General features: G+C 40.2%; 1 protein-coding gene and 1 long non-coding RNA gene across 14 annotated transcripts in view; one reads left to right on the top strand and one right to left on the bottom strand.

Moving 5' to 3' along the window:
* The window catches only part of LOC128084331 (uncharacterized), a 207,798-nt gene extending 187,171 nt beyond the window's left edge, over positions 1–20,627 (top strand). For 2 of the 9 annotated variants that reach the window (XR_008208465.1, XR_008208469.1), the window contains exons 5-14: positions 741–886; positions 3,465–3,708; positions 5,757–5,936; positions 6,632–6,825; positions 6,928–7,237; positions 7,972–8,152; positions 9,338–9,493; positions 11,219–11,278; positions 12,039–12,883; positions 20,157–20,627. This is a non-coding gene — a long non-coding RNA (uncharacterized LOC128084331). Of the gene's footprint in view, positions 1–740; positions 887–3,464; positions 3,709–5,756; positions 5,937–6,631; positions 6,826–6,927; positions 7,302–7,971; positions 8,153–9,337; positions 9,494–11,218; positions 11,279–12,038; positions 12,884–19,559 lie in introns of all 9 variants that reach the window. The other 7 variants (XR_008208472.1, XR_008208468.1, XR_008208466.1 and 4 more) reach the window with 7 other exon arrangements.
* The window catches only part of FBXW7 (F-box and WD repeat domain containing 7), a 161,983-nt gene continuing 144,217 nt past the window's right edge, over positions 4,916–22,681 (bottom strand). For 4 of the 5 annotated variants that reach the window (XM_052690261.1, XM_052690262.1, XM_052690263.1 and 1 more), the window contains 7 exons: positions 20,131–20,254; positions 18,150–18,286; positions 16,409–16,522; positions 13,279–13,460; positions 12,003–12,228; positions 7,931–8,141; positions 4,916–6,955 (listed from right to left, as the gene is read on the bottom strand). In XM_052690261.1, the coding sequence (XP_052546221.1) occupies positions 6,687–6,955; positions 7,931–8,141; positions 12,003–12,228; positions 13,279–13,460; positions 16,409–16,522; positions 18,150–18,286; positions 20,131–20,254 (1,263 nt within the window). In that variant the 3' untranslated portion in view covers positions 4,916–6,686. The other variant, XM_052690266.1, reaches the window with a different exon arrangement.

The following is a 22,681-nucleotide window of genomic DNA, read 5'->3' as shown; positions in this document are numbered from 1 at the left end:
AGCACTTAAATGTAACAGGAAACCTAAAAGCAAATGGGGGTTTGAAAACAGAGGGAAATGTTCTACTCAGATCTTCTGTGTATCATGGTAAAGGGAACATACTTTATGTTGCGTATGTGTCTGCAAAGCTGTGGTATTATTAGAAATTCATTTTAAACCAAGAAGCTCAAAATAAAACTACCTTTTAGGAACACTTCTACTGCTTAGCTTACCACACTGAAATTTACAGCCAACTGATCTGAATGCCTCAATTCCTTAGGAATCTTTGAGCCTCTTGAAGGCGTAAGCATCTTCCCACACTGTCAGATTTGAATATTTAATCTGGAGGCTGAACGGAGTCAAAACGCAGCTCCTTTGGCAATGGAAACTGCCTTTGAAGTTTTTGGATCTTCTGCATTCCTTGTTTCCTGTTTTAAATTAAAAGAACAAAGCGTTCTCGGATAACGCACCGCAAGCACCGTGTGAAACCTGCACCCCAGCTGGCTGGCGCAGCGAGGCAGGCGTTCCCCTGCCCATCAAACAGCCCGCCCCGGGCATGAGAAGTCTGTGCAAGTCAGAGCTAACTGGGTTGGTTGTGTTCTCGACTACAGGCCAGCCAGAATGAGTGCTTCATAAAGAATGCTCACGCCTGAGCTTTGATGAGGATGTTGAAATAGCCAGTTGTTGTAGAGCTTGCATTGATGACTTTTTTTGACAGAAGCCCCTAATTCATTGCCCCTGTCTTTCTCTGTTTTTCATAGGTCACTTCTGATCCAGCTTACACAGACCTTCCATGTTTGTTCCCTGTCTACAGATCACGAGCTCTCAGGTTCAAGGCAGCAAGACTCACAATCCTGCTTACGGAATGTGCCTGTTTTGCAGTCATGGAGGCACCCGGCCAGATGAGGTTTGTGGCTTTGTGTTTGAAAAATTAAGGAATCGAAATCAACTTGAAGCTTGTCTGATTGCACCAGGCCTAGAAGATTACTTTCAGTCTAGTCTCAAGGTGGAAATCTTTTCAGCACTGCTGATGACAAATGTTTCTCTCCTAACAATGCATTCTCATCTTCGTGGACTCCCTTGAAGCATTTAGTGTTAGGCTGAGATCATGCTGTCCCTGCACAAAGCATTGCAGAAAGTTCAGAGCTGACTTCTGCAGCAAAGAGAGATGCAGAGGGCAAATTACTCATTTTCTTTTACCAAAATCACTGCTGCTGTGTAGGGTTGTGACAAACCAGCTTGTGAACAGAGATCAGGTGGATGATGCTGGATCTGAGCAAGGCAGGGGTGAGGACAAAGGAGAGCTGGAGGATGCCTTTGGCTAAGGCCAAGTCTGCTTACCCTCTGTTGTCCTGTACAGTGTGTCATTTAAAAACACCACTGGATTCTTCTGTGCTGCCTGGCTCTTGTGTGGAAAGCTCTGTGATTAATGAGTTCTGCCACCTCTGGTTAGTGGGAGATTGTGTTCTAGCCAGATGATGCTTAGTCATGATTTTGGAGGACTCTCCTGCCCTGCCTGGGCTAGAGCAGTGCAGTATGTATGTGGGCATAAAGCCATTGGATTGTAGGCGGCTGCAGTCGCAGAGTGCTGCGGCGTTTCACTCAGCAGTGTGCACTGTGGTAGCACAATGCACCATTCCTTTTATCTGAAGTACTCCTGGAGCTACTAGGCCATTTGGCAAGCCGATCAGGGAGCCTGAAATGGCTGCTGGATTTCAGGGGACAGCTGGTTTGGTCAGACTGTTGCAGAAGGGACTCGAAACAGCTTTTCCGTTAGAACAGTTATTCACAAATCTGCAGTGATGATTAAAGAAACACATCACTGGAAGATGTTTGAATATATGCAGATTTCAGAAGAAAAGTTGAACAACCTAATATATATTGTATATTTATGGTGTATAGTCAAGCTTCATCAAATACTTATCACAGTCACACAACAGGTGTGCCTTTGCACAGCATCAAAGTGAGGGAGAAAGGCTTTTGGTAAAATACCAGGAGATGGAAAGATAATATTCCCACTCGCATTAAGGATTCAGCGGTCAGCATAGCTGGATATTGCCCTTCAAGTAATTCCCAGTTGTTTGGTCAGAGTGACTCAAGTCATTTTTCTCATGGCTTTTAACAGTCTGGATCTTTAGCCTCTCTCTTTGCGGAATGTAATGATTTCCTTTTGTGAGTGATTCAGGTGCTGACTTCCCAGTAGAACATTTTGGCCAGACAGTGAGAGATGATATTTTAAACTGGATTCCATGAGCAGATCAGAACAAACTCCCCAGAAAGCATGCTGAAAGACAGATGAAGGCATTTGCCCTTTTATCTTTGGCAAAACCTCCGTAGTGCTGGCTGCTGCATTCTGTTTTTCTGTTCCTGATGTTTGGATGAGATCTGGCTGCTTATCAGGAGCCATGAGTGCTGCAGGAGAGGGTTGTTGGAGGCCCGTTTGGTTGAGGTCTGGGTTATGCCCTTACCAGCCATTAGAGGTGTGAGCAGAAGCCCAGCTGTAGCACCACTCTGTTGGTCCCAAAGACCGAATGTCCACAGGCGTGTATTTTAGAGGTGTTTAATCAGGAGCTGCTGCTCATACCCCGAAGGAATCACAAAGGCTCACAGAGCTCTGCTACAGGCTGGTGTAGATGCAGGTGTGAAACATCAGGTTTTAGCTCCTGACCAAGTAAATGCATATGTGAGACCACGGGAACAGCATCTTAGAGGAGGTTGGAAGTGCTAGTTCTGACTTAATCACTGCTAGCTAAAATCAAGGCCCAAAAAAGAATAATATTTATTTAAAAAATCTCATCTTTTAGTGTTGTTGTCTTGGCTTCAGACACAGTAGAAAATGAGGAAGCTCTTTCTGGAGCTAAAGCAGAAAGAAATAAAGGAATCAGTATCAAAACAAGGGCTAAGGCTCCAGAAGCTCACACAATTATCTCTCCAGGATAGCTGCAGATACCATTATGCTATAATCCACAATGAATAAGCCACTAGATTCAAGAAGTGCATGCATACTGAGAGCCTGAAGCAGTTCCAGTCTTACACCAGTACTCACAAATACTTTTATTGGAAACAAATTACCCACCCAAAAAATCGAATCACACCAAATGAAGACAATATGCCATAAATAAGGGAACCATAAAGAAAAACTGCTCAAATGCTTCCTTACAAATGACATATTTGCTACAGGCCCATTTGGAAATGCTGTCACTTGAATAATTTAACAAATTTCTGCTTATTGAGTGACATTGTTTGTGTGCCTTGTAAGCAACATGAATGCCTATGAACCTAAGCCAACTGTGTGGCAAAACAGAAGACTTCACAGTGCTATCGCAATTTGCTTCACAGTTTTTTTATCGAAGGGGAAAAGCCTTTTAAACTGCACTGTGCTGATTTCTGTATTTAACATGCGACATATTGACTTTGAAGGCAATACAGGGGTTTTTAATCTGCATGTGGGATGACAGAAGCTCTAAATGTGGTTTGTTCAACAGGTTCAAGCTGGTCTGCATTGATTTGAACTTAAGGTAGTGTTGGAACTGCTCTATTACCTGGAAGAACTCTGGATTCTGGTTAAGTTCATTTTGATCCTGCTCATATTGGCTGCTTAAAGTGTACTTACACACAGCTTGAGCCTGTCTGGATGCTGTTCTTCCTCTTCAGTCATTTTTCTGCCCTGATTTGTATTCCTGCCCTCCAGCGTAACGTTATTCAGAAACTTCTCGTCCTCCTGTGCAGGTAAGCAACTGCCTTTGCTCTTTGAAAACATGTTGTTGCAATTTTTACAAATCGTAGAAGACAATTACACAATCTTAAAAGCTATTGCTCGGTTCCCTGCAGTAACGTTTTGTATTTCCCCTTACTTACTGCCACGAGTAGTTCAGCCCAGGCTGATGCCCCATTCCCAGGTGGGGAGCCCTGCCTGCTTGCTCAGCAGAGCAAAGTGCCCAGCTCAGGACCTGCACAGGGCCAAGCACTTCTCTCAGCCCAAAAGGTGCACTGAGCCTGAGCAGCCTGAGCCGCTCCCTGAAGTTCTGGCTATCCATACACTGCCCTCCTGGCTGAGAGGATGAGCTCTTTTGTTGTTTTTACATAAAAACTTGGATGATCATAGTTTGGTTGTGTCAGGGCTTGCTGCAATTGTTTTTTTCTTGAACACCAACTCCCTGAACAGATATTTACAATCTGTGGCTGCTCAGTGATGCTGTATGGCTTTTTAATCTCTAGAGGCCAGATGGAAGTGCGCTCCTTCGTCATTATTTGTTTTGCATAATGTGGGAATTGCAACTACATTTGAGTAAGCAGATAGACATTTCATGATTTGATGTATATTTTTCTCTTCCATGCATATACTTTTTTTTTTTTTTTTTAATGGCAGTTTTCTGTAGGGAAAGGAAAATTGTATGTCCCAAACAGGGATTTTGGTCTGGGAGTTTTAAAGAGAAAGGGACGCTCAGCTGTTAGGTTTCTAAGAGCTGATGACTTAGCACAGCTTCTGAAAGTACTGCCACCGGGCTGATCTTGAACGCTGTGGGGTTTGTGTCACTGTCCTTGTTTCAAGCTCTACTGCAATCCTCGCTTTGACTTTAGTTGCATTTGTGGATGTGTTTTCTGCTGTTAAGACTGCAATCAATTGATTGAAATCCATAAATAATAACCAGGTTTCAATTTAAGCTGCAGTAACAGGATGCTATTGAGATAGCTCTTATGTACGTGAGCAGCTTTTTATACCTCCCTCCCCCCAAAGTCCAGTCCTGGCCAGCCCCTGGCAATGGGAAGGCCCTGGCTTTACCGCCAGCTTCTTGGAGGCCAATCCCACACTGTACCAGCAGCAGGGATGCTCACACTGACGTCTGTGGCCAGCTGTGGTGCTTGGCTGAGCTTTAGGGGTCACAGGCGATGTGGCATTAAAGTAACTGCGAGAAAGAGAAAAAGCAAGACAGACTAACATGAAAAAACACATTTTATTGCACTTAAGTTATAAGAAAATAAAATTTCTAAGTGAATCAAACCATAGACACAGTCCCTTTAAACGTTGTTTTCCTCCATCTTGTCAGGTTGTTACATAACTAAAATTAACCAACTGGAATCTGATTGTTTTAAATCAGACTATAAATAAAACAAAACAAAACAAAACAAAAGGAGGAGAAAAGATCGCCTAGGATACAGTGTTAAACCACTTTCACAGTTCAGCTTGAGTTGTGGCTCTTGGAGAATGAGGCAAACTGTTTGACTCTTTCATTTCTCATTTTGTTTGCATGTGACATCTTTACAAAAACCTAAGTTTTTGCTCTGTCAGTTCCTCCCAGCAATAACTGTAACAGTTGTTTTTTTTTTTTCTCAAATACTGTAAAACACTAAGACTGACCAGCAAGTTTACTTTCATTTTTGTATTTTATAATCTTTTTTAAAAATTTTGTCAACTTTTTAAAATTTTTTTAATGTTCATTCCATTCACCACAGCCCTCACAAAGAAAAAATTTCCCCACAGAACAGGCTGCAATAGCTTTGTTCTAAGGAATGTGTTTTAATTTTTGCCCAGAAAAAAAGAAAATAAGCTTTGCACACACACTCAATTCTTTATTTGCAGGCAAACTTCACTCTTTAATTGTCTGAAACTCTTCCACTCTCAGCCTCTTAGAGGCACAGTTGGCTCAAGTTTCAGTGGCAAAAAGTCTTTTTCTGTAACCAAACTAGAGCAAATTTGGAATTCAGTCTGGGACTAAAACGTCACAGCAGAAAAAAAAATAACAAAAAATAATTTGCTTTTTCTTTCTTTCATTTAGCAGCATAAATAAGTTTGGCCACTGGGAATACAGTACAGGGGTGGGAAAACAATCCCGTAATTGAAGACCTACTTCTAGCACCAGCGTTGCGAATTAAATCCATCAGAGGACTCTCAGAACCCAGGACAACTTGCCACCTCAGAGCAACTTATGCATTGAAGAGTGTAGATGGAAGCAACGGTAAGTAGATTAAACAGAGGCTAATACTGTGATTGACGTTGGCAATGGTTGGCAAAAAAAGGAAGAAAAGAAAAAAAAAGAAAAAGCTCTGATAAAACTGCACAAAACAATTCACAGTACTATTTTAGCTTTTCCACACCAGGAATGGACTCTCTTTGTTTTGCAGTTGGTTTCATTGCAGAAGCTCTCTGGTTTTTGAAGTCAGCTGGCGGCCGCTCACGGAGGCTGGGAGGGACCCTGCTCAGAGCGGGGCCGGGAGAGCGCCTTGCTGACGGCCAGGGGTACCAGCAGGCGTGCTTGTGCAGCTTCCTTAAGGATCTCTGTACTAAAATAACCTGGTAACAAGAACTGTAACTTTTTTTTTTTTTTAACCTCCAAATTGCTCGTAGAAGCAGCTGGAGGAAAGTAAAGAAATAATTGCACCTGGTTTCATTTCAGAAGTTGTGTTCTTGCAAAGCTGCCCCGGTCGAAGGTGTTGCCATTTTATGTGACGAGACAGCAAATGCCTCTCTTGTCAGTTAGAGTTTGTTATCGTTGTCTTCTCCTTCGTAGTCTGTAGGTCTTTAGGATCTGTTGCCCCAAGCCAACATCCTGCACCACCAAGGACAAGGGATTTTTTTTCCTTTTTCTTTTTTTTTTCTTTTTTTTCTTTTCTTTTTTTTTTTTTTTTTTTCCTTTTTTTTTTTTTTTCCAAGGGGAGGGAAAGGAGAACATCGTCTACAGGTTTGGATAAATTCATCTTTCTGCCCTTCACTTCATATCCACGTCAAAGTCCAACACCAGCAGCTTTGTTTCCTCAGTCCCGTTCCGGCTCCCAACGGCGCACACCAGCTTTGTGTTGGAAGCTCTGATCCGCCACACGACGCCTCCGCTTCCCCCGCTCTCCAATGTAACTAGATTTCGGATAAATTCACCCGTTTTCAAGTCCCAAAGTTTTACAGTCCCATCATCTGAGCTGGTAATTACAAAGTTCTTGTTGAATTGTAAACAGGTCACAGCGCTCTGATGTTTGTTGGGACCTAGAAGAGCAAACCAGAACATTTTTGTTTCTAATGGGAAAGCAGTGACAGACAGCGCTGCACGTAACGTAAATACCCATCCACTTGAGTGCAGCTGTTTCTCTTAGATGTGTTATCCCTGTTTTTGTGCTTTAAAAGGTACAGAACCTTGCCTTCTGTTTTCAAAAAGCGAAATTTCCCCAATACTTCTTTGTTACAGTGATCTTGTTTTGTTCCATACGCACAGCAGGCAAAGTGCAAGCTTGGAAATTCACGAACATGAACTTAGCTGTGCAGAATGAGGTGAGCACGATGCATGTTTTTTCTCCAAGTCCCTTTGAAGTGTTATTATGGGATAACTCTACTGGTAAGTACTGAGGGACATATAGAGACGTATAAACTGTTAAAACAGCAGCCTGCTTTTCCAGCGAAGTTTAATTTTCTGCTGCAGCCAGCATTGCTGGATATGATATATGACTTTTTCTGGAGAGGGAACAAAATAATATGCTGGTGTGTGTGATGCGTCAGTGGCAACTGTAAAAATGGAAACCAAAATCTTTTTTCTTACTGAAAAAGTGAAAACGTCTTCCACTCCTTTCTTTTGATTTATTGCAATAGACAGTTTGCTTTGCCTCCCAATTCAATTAATCAGTAGGCTCTGAAACATCCAAGTGACCCCTAAATAATACGTCGACTGACTGTTTTGAGATGTCATTTCCTACATATTTCTGTGGCTTATTAAGCTAATACACTCACTGCAAATTTCTCTCAGTTCAGGCCATCTGCCTTTCATAATAGGCAAGTGATTTGAATAGATTAGATGAAATTCCTCTAATTCAGAGGAAGATCATACAGCTGTTATCAGAAAAATGATATTTAAGTTGTAAATGGTCCGTGTTTGTTTCTTTGTGTGAAATGGTTAGAAGGTTTTATATAGGGTCCGCAGCACAGATTACTGCAGGCAGCTTGATTTATATTATGTTAGTTTAAGCTCACCTTGCAATGTCTGTAAACATTGTCCTGTTTTAATGTCCCAGATTTTGACTGTAGAATCAGCATTTCCAGACACGAGTATATTGTCCTTAAGTTCCATTCCACTCGTCAAAGACTGGTGGCCTGTGAGTGTGTGAATGCAGTTTCCTGTCTCCACATCCCAAACTCGGATGGAGGTGTCAAGAGATCCGCTCACCACATGGATACCATCAAACTGCAAGAAAGGTAAATCTATTATAAACAATTATAATGGAATTTTACAATGCTCTCTATGGAGGTAGGGGCTGTTAAGCATTTAATTCACCAGATGCAACATTAGATATATGTGATATATTTGGAAATTGCATTGCAGTCTACTTAGATGTGGCTGCGCTTGATACTGGAGCTGGTGATTTGTGGCAGTGTCATTTCCTGTCATGAACACAGCCAATTGGGGTACTCAGCTGGAGGAGAAAGATATCAAACCATTAGTCTTGCAAATAAAATACAACTCTTAAAAAGAATAGAATCCTGACTGCTGCAGCATACAGCAGTAAGAGGCTGTTGTTGTCCTAATAAATAAGTTAACAGCCAAATGTGCTTTCCACAAGCCAGCGGGACTTTAAGCTGGAGAAAGGAAATAACAGCTACATAAAAACAATACAGGAAAACAGAAGAAAAGGAATTGAAAAATGCTGGGTCTCACCTTTTGTAATCATAGTCGTGTACAGTAAGGAACTTCCTACTCACTGCTGGGAAAAGTACATGTGCTAACAAATGTTCAAATTCTGAATTTTCTGGGCATGTACTGATATATAAAGTAAAAATATGTAGAAGATAAACACATAAAGAAATGAGTTAAGAAATTAGATACTTTTGACAGAGAGATGGAACACGTAGAGAATATAGACGTGAAAAGTAACCTGAGTGAGAGTGACGATGACGTGAGTCAGGGTTCTCACAAAAGGAAGAGAAAAAGAGCAGTAGAATAAAAACAGTGGGCTTCAAGGAGGAATAGTTTAATAAATTGAGTCTTCCTTCCCATGAGGTTTTTATGTATCTCTGAGGGAAAGAAAAGTTCAGGAGAGTTGGCACCTTCTTAAAGACACAAACTGTCCTTGTGTGAAGGAAAGTAAGGAAGTGCAGTAAATTACCAAGACCCACTTGGTTGAAGTACAGGCAATTGTACAAAAGCAGAAATGAGATCAATAGATGCACACAAAGGAGTACACCGGGACAAAATCAGAAGGGCAGAGCACAAAACAAGATAAAACTAGCAAAAGCTGTTAAAGATGGTAAAATGCTATTCTGTTTAATAAAAAAAAAGGCAAAAAAATTTTAAAAAACTCATTTAAGCTGATTGAGAAGAAAAAGAAACACCAGATGAGGCTATTTAAAGATATTTAACTTTTTTTTTGCTTCAGTCCTCAGCCATGAGTGTAGGCTAACACCAGTGACAACTGACTACGAGCTTCCACGAGACTGGAGAAAAAACACACATACAGCAAAGTTGTTTTAAGACCATCGTAGAGATGGCTGATGCTATTTTGAGAAGTCATGGAAGACAGACAAGACTTCAGGTGGCAGGTACAATTTCTCTTTTTGTTCAAGGGTGGGAGATTGGAGAATTATGGATCAGTCAGCGTAACTTCGATTTACAGAAGGAACTAACAAATAATACTTGGTGCAAGGATAACTATCAGTTCACAGAATAGTTAGACATATCAGTAAGAGCTCTGGGGGTCTGGCTAGTATTTTCATTAGGATTTGTGTGACATTCAAAATGATAGAACCTGACCCAAAGGGATGCATGTAAAAGTCAGGAGAGAATTATGAGAATCTGAGCTCGGCCAAGAATACATGAGGGTAAAACTGCAGCCTGGGATAGCCAGAGCAAACTAACACTGTTTGTCCATGCGGGCTTACTGGTATCTTATAACAGAGAAGAGAGAACCCAGCTATCTGACTGCTTCTCTTTGTAAAACCCCTTGCATCTCAGAGCAGCTTACATCTCTACCTGTAGTCATGGTCGAGTGGCGCTTTGGTTCAGAAGATTTAGGGAACGATTGGCGCGTGCAGACTGCTGGCTGCAATACATTGCATGTCCAGTGAAAATTTACTAAAAAACACACATGCTGGTATCCAAAATATGCTGAACAATACACATAAAATAACTCTTCCAGTACAGCAAGCATTGCTGAGACTGACTAGAATTCTGCACCCTGTTTTCTGCGCTGTACTTTCAAGAAAGCACGTGAACTAATTCGAGTTTGGATAAAGGGATCAGGAATATTGAGCAGCCAGCATACTTGTTGGGTGGAACACTACAGAATGGACTTAAACAAAGACTGATGCAAAAAAAATAGACACTTTTCTCCCTCTCCTCTCATTTAACTGTATTCTGCATGCATAGAGTATTCAGAAAGAGAGCTTTAAGGCTGAGCATCAAGACAAACTACTTCGATATTGCTGCAGTTAAACAGACAGTGATTCATATCAGAGGTTGTACTGTGTTTTGTGAGGCAACCTGATTAGTACTTTTAAATTGTTGCATAAAGACCTAACAATTGTATAGGGGAGGAGGGGGGGAGTCACAAATGGGGAAATACTAAAATACCAGAGAATCCACTATGGGGCAGGGGTGGGGAAGACAGGCATGCTGTTCAGCCTCATTATTCTATTTATGGGCTGTTTCAGCAGGAGCTCACCTTTCAATTTCAACAAATTGGAATGTCCTAAAACTCTAAGTACCTGTAGCCTTCTGCCCCCTCCAACTTCCACTTACAAGCTATAAATACTACCAGTGCATGCAACATAACCCAATTATTTGACCCTTAATTACTCCTTTAGTAGAGTAAGACATATAACTTCACCAACTGGAACAAGAGCCATCGGTGAAGATAAGGTAGAACAACAGCACCATTCCCAAACTGCACCAGAAGAGACAAAACCAGAATACGAAGTAGCTAGTGCAGTATTTTTAACCTGTTTGCTGCTTGTCTCAAATACTCAGCAGTGCATGAATATAAGAGAAGGGATGGTGATTTGAAAAATATCTAGTAAAATTGATCAAAAAAGACAAATATCTAGTAAAATTGATCTATTATGGTGGAAAACAGTTTTTGATGAAAGCATTTAAGAAAAATGTCTGCAGCACAGAGCTTCATTTTCTGTGCCACAAACCACACTGGTTACATGCCGAATGCAGTTTCCCAGTTGTGAACTGTATTTGTTGTTAATTTCTTTTTTCAGTTCTGCTAGATTGCAATGAGAACAGGCACAAGCATGAAATTAATTTCTTTCTCCTTTCAGTGCCTGGAATTGATGCTTTCACTTCACGAATGAACAAGATGATCTTTTGGAATAGTTAAGGTAAGAAGAGTCTACATGAGGTCTGTGTATGACTTTGCCAGCATAATTCTGGTGAAGTCAGGCGAGAGGTAACTGGCCATGCCATACACTGGTACCAAGAATCTGCATCTACAATAACGTGTCTCTGCTGCCAAAGCCTCAGAACTGTAGATACAGGTTTTTTTTTTTTGTATCTACAGAAATGTAGATACAGCCTTTGCTCAGAAGTAGTAAAACAGACACTTAAGTCAGGGCATTACATTTTAGGTTCATCCTTACTGTGAATTACAGTTTGGAACTAGAGGATGTGACTACAAAATCAAGATAAACGGATTTGCTTAATTCAGAACATTAATCCAATGGGTTTTCTGGCACATTTTCAAATACTGTATTATCTAACGTATTTAAATAGTAACATTAGAACTTCTTTTGGAGAAGCCAAAAGCATACTTCCAAAATGCATACAACATTTAAAAAACACCTAGCAAAAGTACATAATTTGTCAGGACAGAGATTTGGGCTTTATTGCACTATGGGCTTTAACAGTACTCTTCTAAAAAAACAACAACAAAATACAGCCTCTAAATTAAGCCAACATAAAACAAAGATAAAAAAATGTAGAAGGGGAATATCACAGATGCCCCAGTATTCTTTGGCCTATGTAACTCTGCAGCAGGTTTTCACAAATTAATAAAAGAGGTGAAATGCACTGTGTTCATATAAGCAGCAGATGAAAATCGCTTACCTGTAATGAATAGACTCTGTTGGTATGCCCTTGCAGCGTGTGCAGACAGGTCTCGGTCTCTGGATCCCACACTTTGACCATAAAGTCATATGCACCACTTACAACCCTTCTGCCATCATACTGAACGCATCGAACTGCAGCTACGTGGCCCATCAGAACATGTAAACACTGGCCCGTCTCTATGTCCCAAACTCTCAGTGTAGCATCTCGAGAACCACTGACCACTCTGGAGGAACAAGAAAACCCCTCCTATATTTAGTGTTGGAAATAAAAGCATTAAAACAATATAAATCAGTTCTAAGTTTTCATCTGGGATGACTAGACAGCATTTGTCCACTAGGCACCGAAGATCTGGTTTGGTATGACATTTTATTAGGGATGCAAATGACTCAAGTGTGTTTCTTCCTCGCCCTTCTCGTCTCTCCAGGATCTATTTGATATAATTAGCAATCTCTATTTAAAAAGCACTTGAGTCCCGAACAGCAAAATGATGCCATGAGAAACTACGTGGACTACTGTATCCACCCATAAAGCTTATGAATATGCCGAGTTCAAATTAGCACTTTAAGCATCCTGCTTAAATGACTGAATTAACTAATTATAACAATTAAAGAAGATCTTTAGAAGTTATACTTTTAGCAAAGGAACGATTATTCTGCTTGTTTTTTTTCTCAGTTTATACTTTTTAAAGCCTTTTTAGGCAAGCACAGAAGTGAGAAGGAATTAATATTAGTGGCACAGATAAAGAAAAACCTCCACATTCTTCAAAAAAGAAATGTAACCAACGGGCACTTGGACAACAGCACCATACCACAGCCACGTAAAGTAGCTCTGCCAATGTTCCTTGAATCAAGAATTTCTACTGCAGAAATCATGATACAGTAAGTTAAAATTTTAATAAAGTACCACACCAACAATGCATAAGTCACTCTGCAAAATGAGAAAATCTGTAACATTTACAAAAAGCCAAGAATAAATTATTCAGTGTGGTAGACTGGATCAGGCTGTAACGAAGAATGATTTTTGGGATAAGGTAAAAGACTGCTTTATAAAGTTCCTGACTCTCTTAGTTTCTGTTCTTTAGTTAATACTTGCGTGCTTTTGCTTCTATTAATAATCTCCTCCCTTAGTCAACTGATGTACTTTAGTTTGGATGCTCCGCCTGTTCCGTATTTCACTCAGCGTCTGATCAGACACCCGAATTTAACAAGTGTTTGTGTGAACAGAGTGCAGATCAGAAGCCAGACCGTGGCTGTAGCTTTGGACAGAGGCTTACCTCTTCTCGTGCAGATGCATGCAGCGCACCGTGGAGGTGTGTCCATACAAAGTATGTATGCATTCGCCAGTCTCAGCATTCCAGACTTTCAAAGTCCGGTCTGTAGATCCACTGATGATGATGTTGTCCCTCATCTGTGATGACCAGACTCCACCTGTATGTCCAACTAATGTTCTCAAGCACTGAAAAGAAATGTATGGCTCAGTTACTGTTTTGACAGACTGTAACACAAGTTTTAGAAATAGTAATCAAGGAGGTAACAGTAGCGTGTCATAGCAAGAGCCAGAAGGCTCCTGGGGATTGCTCTGCTCTTGTACTGAAAATTTACATCTGCTAGAAAATGACCATGAAGTTCCTCTCTCCACTGCAGGTACTTGGACTGTAAGGAACTTTCCCTATAATCTTGCTTTTGCTAGACTATCTTTGTTCTAGAAGATGCATTTTGTAGCCTTGAGTCTTCATCTTGGCAGTTTTTCTGAGTCACTGCAGGTTTCCAATATGTTTCTGAAGCATAAACGTTAGAACTGGAGAGAGCATTCACTTAGTAGTTTTACCACCAATCTATAAACTATTCTCTTACTTAATGTTTCTGCTTATTTATCCAAGAAACAGCACATTCTGTAAGCTACAGCTACAGCATCAACACTGCGAAATCATGTTTCCAACCATCTACAGACATCACTGTTGCCCAGGAGAGAATCCCACGTTACACACACATGGCTGGCCTTCTTTGGTACTAGCTGTGTGACGTGATTTGTCACCATGTAGGAAGAGTGATTGCTCACGCTTTCTTCTATAAAATCTCACCCACTCTGGAACATTGTTTTGTCTCCATCTCTGTCTGTATTCCTTACAAGTCACGACTGTATATGCATTTTCATCAAGCAGCAGTAAGTGCTAATTAGTACAGACAAGAACAGATCCTTGCAAGACCCCTCTAGAAAGATACTCCATACAGATTCTGCATTTACATTAATAACCTGATCTTGCTAATTACCCATTTTCTAACCCATTTAAATATGTGCCATGTTGATTTTTGCACTGCTCTGTTTTCTTTAGTTGTGTCATGGGATACTGTCTTGCAGTGCAGACAGCCATCTACTTCAGCACTATTATTTTTATCAGGCCAACCTCTACCTGCATCAGCAGAGAGGTCAAGACAGTCGGCTGATCTCTTTTTCTGTAATCTAATGCTAACTGGAATTAACATCCGTGGCCCTTCTCCATTAATGACTCCTTTTTACGTAGTCTAATTTTTTTTTTATCTGAGATAAGGTATCCGAAAAACCCAGTCTTCCAGTTTACTCAGTTTAAATATTGATACATTTTAGCTTCCTTCTGTTGGGAAAAAAACACACCTATTTTACCCCACAGGTAACTTTAGAAACCAATCACAGAGTCTGAACCAGCTGTAATAAAATATTCCCCAGCTTTGGTGGTTGTTTTTAATGCCCTTTCAAATTTCTGCTGAAATATTCTATCATTGCTGCATGCTGGATTTCCATCATATGAATTTTCTTCAAACATAAGTACTTATTCTGCATCAGCAATCAACAGTACACTAATTTCTACTGTAATATCCTTTCTAACAAACATCCTTACATTTCTGCTGTACTTACCTTTCCAGTTCTTCTACCAGTTTTCTGCAATTTCTGCTTCCTAATTCATGCCTAGCAGTTCCATCTTTTTAATTTCATAACTGCTTTTCACTTTTACAGCTCTCCAACTTTTTCAAGTAAGTTTCCACTGATTTGTTCATATTTCAAGAAATCATCCTTGTAAAGCAGTAAGAACACAGAATCCTTATTCTGGGCTTTACATCTGTCAAGGGGATTGTTTAGCCATGTTCATTTGCACAGATCAACCCCTAGGGTTCTTTTCATTTTATTAATTCTTCACTACCAGTAAGCATAAGGGCCAATACAGCCCTCTTTCACATACAGTATTTACCTCTAAGGTTTAGGGTAAATAGTCGCATTGGAATCTGAAATTATTTTCACACAAATTACTGAACATCAATTGGTAAGTTGTGCTATCACAATCAATTTCATACATTTAAAAGAACATTTTGCTTCTGAGAGGCCTGTATACAGAAAGGAAGTATTTTTCATCTCAGTTTAGCCTGCCTCTTCAGGTATAATATGAAAAATTTACCATGGGTTCCTTCATTAGACAGTTTGTTGCAGGAAAGCTAGGAGAGGTAGGGAGAGGCTGCCTATTGCTTTGGATTTTATTCTTTTCCACTGTAGTATTTATGACCTTGTCAAGGCATTATTAGGCATGCAGGGGCAAATCCTTTACACGTTCAACTTGAACATTATCAAGTTAATCTCAAAAACTGTCCTGTGTTCAAATAATTATATTGTTAAAATAATACCAAGTCTATACGATACTAGTCTAGATGGAAAAAATACTACTGCTCTGTGGCCTTTCCTATAGCTATATGGAACTGTTTGCTGAGCAGCTGTGATGTTCTGACATGAGTGAAATGCTCAGCACTGTCTTTTTGATTGCACATATTGTTTTGCTTCTCTAAGCCAAAATTAAATTATTGAAGCTTATTAAATTCCTGCCTGAGCTGGATCTAATTTAATAGGAAATATTTAAACCTAAAGCAAGTTACACTTTTTTTTTTTTCCTGTGGCTCAGCAGTGTAGCAGCTTAGAATAAAAAACAAACTGCATTGGAAAACAGAGCCAGTAAAATCAACACACCATTTCAATAACTTAAAAGCAACAGAAAGAACGATAGAAGACAAGTCAGATCTAGAGGAAAAAACGAGACTAAATTAAGCTTTAAGGAAGATAAAGCAACATATCTGTCCAAATTCTTTAGAATCCATGTCACAAATGACTCCACGAGAATAGAAGAATTGCCAAGAGAACAAGGATATATGCCAACAGTAGCATGAGCAGCATTGTAATTTCACATCAAGGTGACTTTTTTGAACCAGTCTCTGTGCAGGAGAAGATGACCCAAATGTCTACCATTCGCCTTCCCGACTCTTTCATCAGGCAGCCCCAGACACCACTGTGGGTGTGGCCGGGCAAAACCGTGGTGTTTTCAACCCGTCTCCCAGCACTAACTGGCAGCCCTTGTCCTAAGAAATCCACGCACGCCCTCCGCTTACCTTGCCGGTAACTGCTGACCACACCTTCAGTGTATTGTCATCAGAGCCGCTCACTATCCGGTTCCCGCAGAACTGCAGGCATGTGATCACGTGATCGTCATGGCCTTTGAGCACCTGCCAGCGACGAACACAGAAACGTGAGCTCACAGCCAAACTCAGGAGATCAGAAATGAGCAGGAGAAGCACAGTGCCATTCTGATTCACAAATTAAAAAATGCTAGAGTTGCTCCGAAAATAATTCGGCCTCTTAATCCTGTGTGTCAAGTCTCATTTACTGCCAGCTGGGACCAAAGAAGGTATTTTCCTTATTCCGTGGAATAATGCTGCACTGCTTGTCAAGTGTACTGTGGGATTTTAAACCTCCTACAAGTACCAGGATAAACGAGTAATGAAAGTTGGAAAAATTAGTTGCTGGACATTGCTCAATTCTTCTGCAGTTATTCCCTCTCTTTATTTTTTAATTCTTTTCTTTTCCCCCCTTGGACTTCCTCCTTTAAGATAAGTTTTGAGCTTTACCAATCTTGAACAAAAATGATAGCATTATATTATTTCCTGCATAATTGTATTTCTATGGTCAAGATCAAACATGCCTATTTTTTTCCTTTCTAACCAAACACTGTCATTATTAAATGTGAAGCTGCACTGAAGTAAAAAACTATAAACCATAAACTAAACTAAGTACAAAAAAAAAAGCAATCATTTAAAGGCTAGAAATGTGGACTGGAATAGTACCCTGCAGAAGCAGAATCTTCAATCTGTGACTTGAGAAAAACTGCAATTCAGTATATTTTACTAAAATGTGGCACAGTTATCAGAATACGGAGAATGAGAAGGAACAAGGAATGGCCTTATTTAGGATATTTGAGCATTTCGCAAGATGTTCACTGAAATGAAATGGGCATTTGGCTAATGCCCGAGGCTGTAATTTTAATAATAATTCCAAGATAAGTTGATGTGGCATATCGAGGCAAGAAGCAGAGCCATGCTGCAGACATACATGAGTCATGGCCAAATAAGCAGCAGGACCTATCCATAGGTTTGTCACAAGAATCTTTTTGTTCTTACTGTTTTGTTGTACAGAAATCAAGACAAGGAAATTGGCTAAAGGATATGAATATGTTTTTTTTTTCATGGTTCTGACTGCTAGCTCAATACTAGGTTTGATTAGACAGCTGTTTATTTTAAAATGGGCTGTAGCTATTGCTTCGTATCTTTCTATCGGAAAAGCCATAATGAGAATATGAAATCAATATCATTAAATATTTCAATGTTCAAAAAAAATCTTAACATGGAATAAAATTACCGTCTCCTGTTGCTCAATTTATAAGAATAGCTATAAATAAAGCATGAAATGATCACAGAATAGTTGTGGGATATTTTTGTGTTGGTAAGTGGCCCACAACTGCGTGTGTTTGATTTTAAATATAAGTATTTCCAATCAAGTCTGTGGGATTATCTCCCTCGCTAAGACTGGCACATGCACAGCCATTCACCACATTCTACAGAATTTTTTAAAACAGCAGCAAAAGAGTTTTGCTGCATAAACCCTTACATTTTGATTTGCTAACATAGCGCTCAGAAATTAATGTAAAAACATGGTAAGCTAACATGCAAATGACTGCCTTTCTGTAACGATGCGCTGCTTTTTGTGCATGGCTAGTTCAACTTGTCTGAAGGAAAAAAATAACCCGAGTGGATCCTGCTTAGTTCATGGCACCGTGCGCACAGCCCAGCAACTCACCTTAGGCGATTTAAGTTCTCCTCGCCGCCAGTTGGTATCAATTCTGTGTTGTCGAATGTACGCGCTCTTCCACGGACTGTGTATAAAGCCTGGTTTAATTACTTTCCTCCTTTTGATATGTAATGGTTCGTCAATCCCTAAAATGGATTTAAAGGAAAGAAAAAAAAGAAAAAAAAAAAAAAAGGGGGCGGTGGCAGGAGGGAGTGATGAGTCCACCCCCAATAAAACAGCTTTTCTCTGTCCTCAACCTTACAGTGATCTCTGAAATTAAATGCAGCATCAACGTAACAACCTCCTGACAGAGAATTCTGCTCATCTTCTCCATGCCAGTATTTGCTTTTCGTGTCAGTGACCCCACCCTGCTCCTCAGCTCTCTGTACTACCATCTTTCTTGCCTTCCAAGCATAATCATTACTGTAATCATGTGGTTGAAAATGCTCATTTTCATCACTCCCTGCCAGCAATCTACTTGCTTGGTCTCGGATCCCTTATTCTGAGGAAATGTAGCAGAATATTGCCTTTTCACCTGACTATCATCTACAACCATTCATACTCCCATTCTGAAGCCCTTCAAAAAATCCTCCTCTCTGGTTGTGCATCTTCATTACCTTTAAGTACCCCGTGACTCTTGACCTCTTCATTTGTTATTTTCAAAAAGCTGTCCTCGCCTGGCTTCGGTTTAGGTAGACTTGCACCCTGTCTGAATTGACATTTAAGAGGTAGTGCTTCATTTCATATTTCTTATTGCATTTTGTGTCTTTTTCTGGCCAATTCTCTTTCCCACCTATCCATCTTTTCTACATAATTCTCTTTCTCCACTGCATCTCTCTACTAGCCTGACCCATGACTGTTGCCAGTACATGGATTTCACTGTTCTGCTTTTAGCCCCCTTTCCTGTGTTTCCATCTGAAAATTTTGAATTAAGCGAGCTTTCATGTTACTGTGCATCTCACCAGGTCTGAATAGTCTACAATCCCCTTTAAACAGTGCTCTTATGCCTGGACAGATTATTTTTTACTTCTCAGCTCACAAACGTAGACTTAACACCCCTCACTGTTTTCCTTTTTCCTCATTCTATCCTCTCAATGCATTTTTCACTGAAATTTCTGAGAATCTTTAGATAAGATTTATGAGGTTAGACAGCTGAATTCCATTGCAGAAGAACAACTCATTATTTAAGGGCCTTTAAAAATAGCCAACTACATTCATACTGTCATCATTTTTAAAGCCTCTGCGCAGACCTCTCCCCACATTCTTGTCTCGGTGCTGAGGCAGACTGGACAGTACCAGCGTTTGCCTGTGTCCAGTAAGGGCACTGCTCTCAGAGCTGCATGCACGTGCTTGGTCTCCCAGACTGCTTAGCCATGTATTTCTGCTTAACAAGTGTACATTTTTCTTATTTTCATGCAGGTGCTTATTTCCCTGGGAGTCTTTTATTGCCCATTCGTAGTACTGCTGAACCACTCTATCTTCCTGACTGGGCAGGAGGCAGCGAATCAACAGGACTTAAGGAATGCATCCCCTTCTCTGAGCAATCCATTCCCACCTTCTCCTACACTATGAAATTTCTGTTAGCTTTCCCACAACTAACATGAAATCACAGTCTTGTACACAACCACTGCAGCTTTTCCTCCTGCAAGGCCAATGCTCATCTCAGCTCTTATTTGCTTTGGTTGTATTTTGAATAAAAACTATCCTTAACCAGGAAAAATCAGCGTATTTTAAAACCCATCTATGTGTTATACCTTATGCACATTATGTTCAAGCTTAAGTAGTCTAGTTTCATTTCCAGTACTCCACAGATTACTTCTGCTTCCTACTTTTAACAAAGATATGCACCACGTAGCTCAAAGCATCTCTAGCAGTAAATTTAAAGTCACTCAAATTCCCTTCATAAAACTTTAAGCTCATTATATAAACGAGCTGCACTTTTTGACAGCAACACTTTGACCATTACATTCATCTTTTTGCTCAGCCTTACCTTCCTCTTTGCATTTCTCTCTCCAGAGAAGATTATCTTCAGCCAGAATCCTCCAATAACGGCACGTCTGAGCTGCCTGCAGAAGGTCCCTGGGTTCCAGGAATGACAGCACGTACAGCGCCAGCTGTAAGAAAAGGAAGGGAGGTTTCTAAATTGCTTTTGAAAGGAAAAGTGAAGTAACTCCAAGCATTATCACACATCAGAGGCTGAAATACAGAAAATTGAAACAATGAATTATTAAATGATCTCAGAAACTTAGCAGAGCTACAGCTTGTTCCAGTGGGCACTTGAGAAGTACAGTAATCTTCTTAAATAACTAAATCCACACAGATCACATCAAAAATGTATATTATTTGCAAGAGACTAGATGTCAGCTGAAATCACTGGCTATTATGCTTTTTTAAATGTCATCCGTATTACTTTGAACCACTGCCAGATATACTGAAATAATTGTGCCTGTGATATTTTATCTAATAAAAGTTGTTCTGAGAGTTTAACCAGAAAATACCACCACACTCACTATGTGAACAAATTAAGGATGCCGAGATGGAAAAACATCACACCGTAAGCTCAAACAGAGAAAATGTAAATGCTACTTGGCCTCAAGTTCAAAAGTACTCTGCAGCTGCAGAAAATCCAGTAATCACATCGCTCAAGTTCTAATTAGGATGCGAGCATACACCTAAGTGCTGCTACAGGGAGTTTGATGCACTTGGATGCAAAAGGACTAAAATATGTAACTGGTATTACACACTGCATTTGTTACCAGGAAAAAAAAAAACACCAACAAACAAGGGAAATCCCAGTATGTTGCATAAGGTGAACTGAAGCTGAACTTCACTTTTCTGTGTGACAATGTTAAATGTTACTGGTGGAGCTCAGATCTCAGCTGAGTTGAGCGAAGCCACATAATGACCACAATAAGTCCCCCAAAATTCCAGAAATATCTTCAGATGGCCTGGAGCTTTAAACAGAGGCATCTAAAACACAAACCAAAATACGGTGATGGATATCCTCAAGGGTATCCTGGATGAATGACTACAGCTTTTCTACTGAACAGCATCAATGCATTTCTCCAGTCATGGAAAATGAAAATAGAAGAGGCAGGAAAGTGGCTTCCATGACTAAAGTCTCCACGGAAAGAACAACATTGATAAAAAGTGACGCACAGAACTACTTACATTTAGAAATACTGGGGTCTTTGTCAATACTAGGATGCAAAAGTTGTCAGGAAAATCAGATCATCCACATTTACTGCTGCTTGACATCTCTTTTTGTGCTTAGCATTTTTGTATTTAATTTTTAACTGGAGTTATGTTGCATATAAATAGAATCTGCCTTTCAAAGAAGCACAGACTGAAATTCACTAAGGAAGTTGTAACTGTAGGCTGTTGACCTCAGCAGATTTTTAACCTTATTATGTGAGAAACGTTTACTTGTATTAATCTAGCTCAGCCACTAACTGCGCAGGAAATAAACATTCAGCATGTCAGGCCTCTTGGCATTCTGATTGCGATTACACACCTTGTGGCCAAGTCATCACCTGCAGCTCACACTGAGCATGTATGACTCCACATTTGCTGGATACGCGCCTTAACTTGCACAGTAGATCCCACAAGCATCCCAGGCTATAAAGCTGAGGAACGATTGTTCTGTCCCTGCTCGTTTGTGGAGTCAGAATTTAATGTTTGCTGTAAGGCTCCCTGACACAAAAACAACAACTGTGCTTGTGTCCTTTTCGACTTTGTGTTAATTCCTGATATGGAACATTATTTACGACACGTTTCCTAAGACACATCAGATAGACGGCCTTGCACGCAGCTAGGCTCAAAACATGAAACAGATCCTTTCCTTTTTTGTTAGATGCTCCTTAACTGACAGAAGATTTTGTTTAAATATCACTTGTCCTATCTACATGGGTATGGACATTTGCTAAGATAGTGTTAATTAAAATCTGTGAGCCAACTGATTTTAAAACAGCTTACATATGGGTGACATTTATTTTAGACTATATTTGGCTAAATAGTCATCAAGGGTCAACACAGCTCACAGTTGACTTTAGGATTAGCAGCGTAAAAAAGATGGAGGCCCTTTGTCTCAGTTCGTGGAGTTAGCTGTGAGACAGCTTCAGGTAGCAGAGAGCTGACCTTGACTGAGGCCTGCTCCCTTCTGCAGCACTAACAATACCCAACCACACGCCGAATCTCGCTTTCTCTCCTAATGTACCATGGCACCAATACTGCTTCTTTGGCTGATTTTAGCAGCACTCCTTATCTGCTGATTTTGAGACTTGACTTTCACAAACAAATAATTTCAATAATTATTTCTAATTGCTCTGTAAGAAACAAATATTCATTTCAGATTAATTGTTTGACTGCAGGTTTCCTCAGGAGGAAGGCAAACATTTGGTTATTCAGATATTAAGTTACTGTCTTTCTATTGCTGAAAACATTTTTGAAGGAGAGGCCTCCTGCCCAAATCGGCTTCATATTCTGATTAGGTAATAAAATCACTGCAGTACATACAATCCTGGAGCTACCTATAGATGTTA

The sequence above is a fragment of the Tympanuchus pallidicinctus genome, unplaced genomic scaffold (genome assembly GCF_026119805.1).
Source record: "Tympanuchus pallidicinctus isolate F22 unplaced genomic scaffold, pur_lepc_1.0 scaffold26, whole genome shotgun sequence".
Taxonomy (NCBI): Eukaryota; Metazoa; Chordata; class Aves; order Galliformes; family Phasianidae; genus Tympanuchus; species Tympanuchus pallidicinctus.
This window is presented reverse-complemented; position numbering and strand designations above follow the sequence as displayed.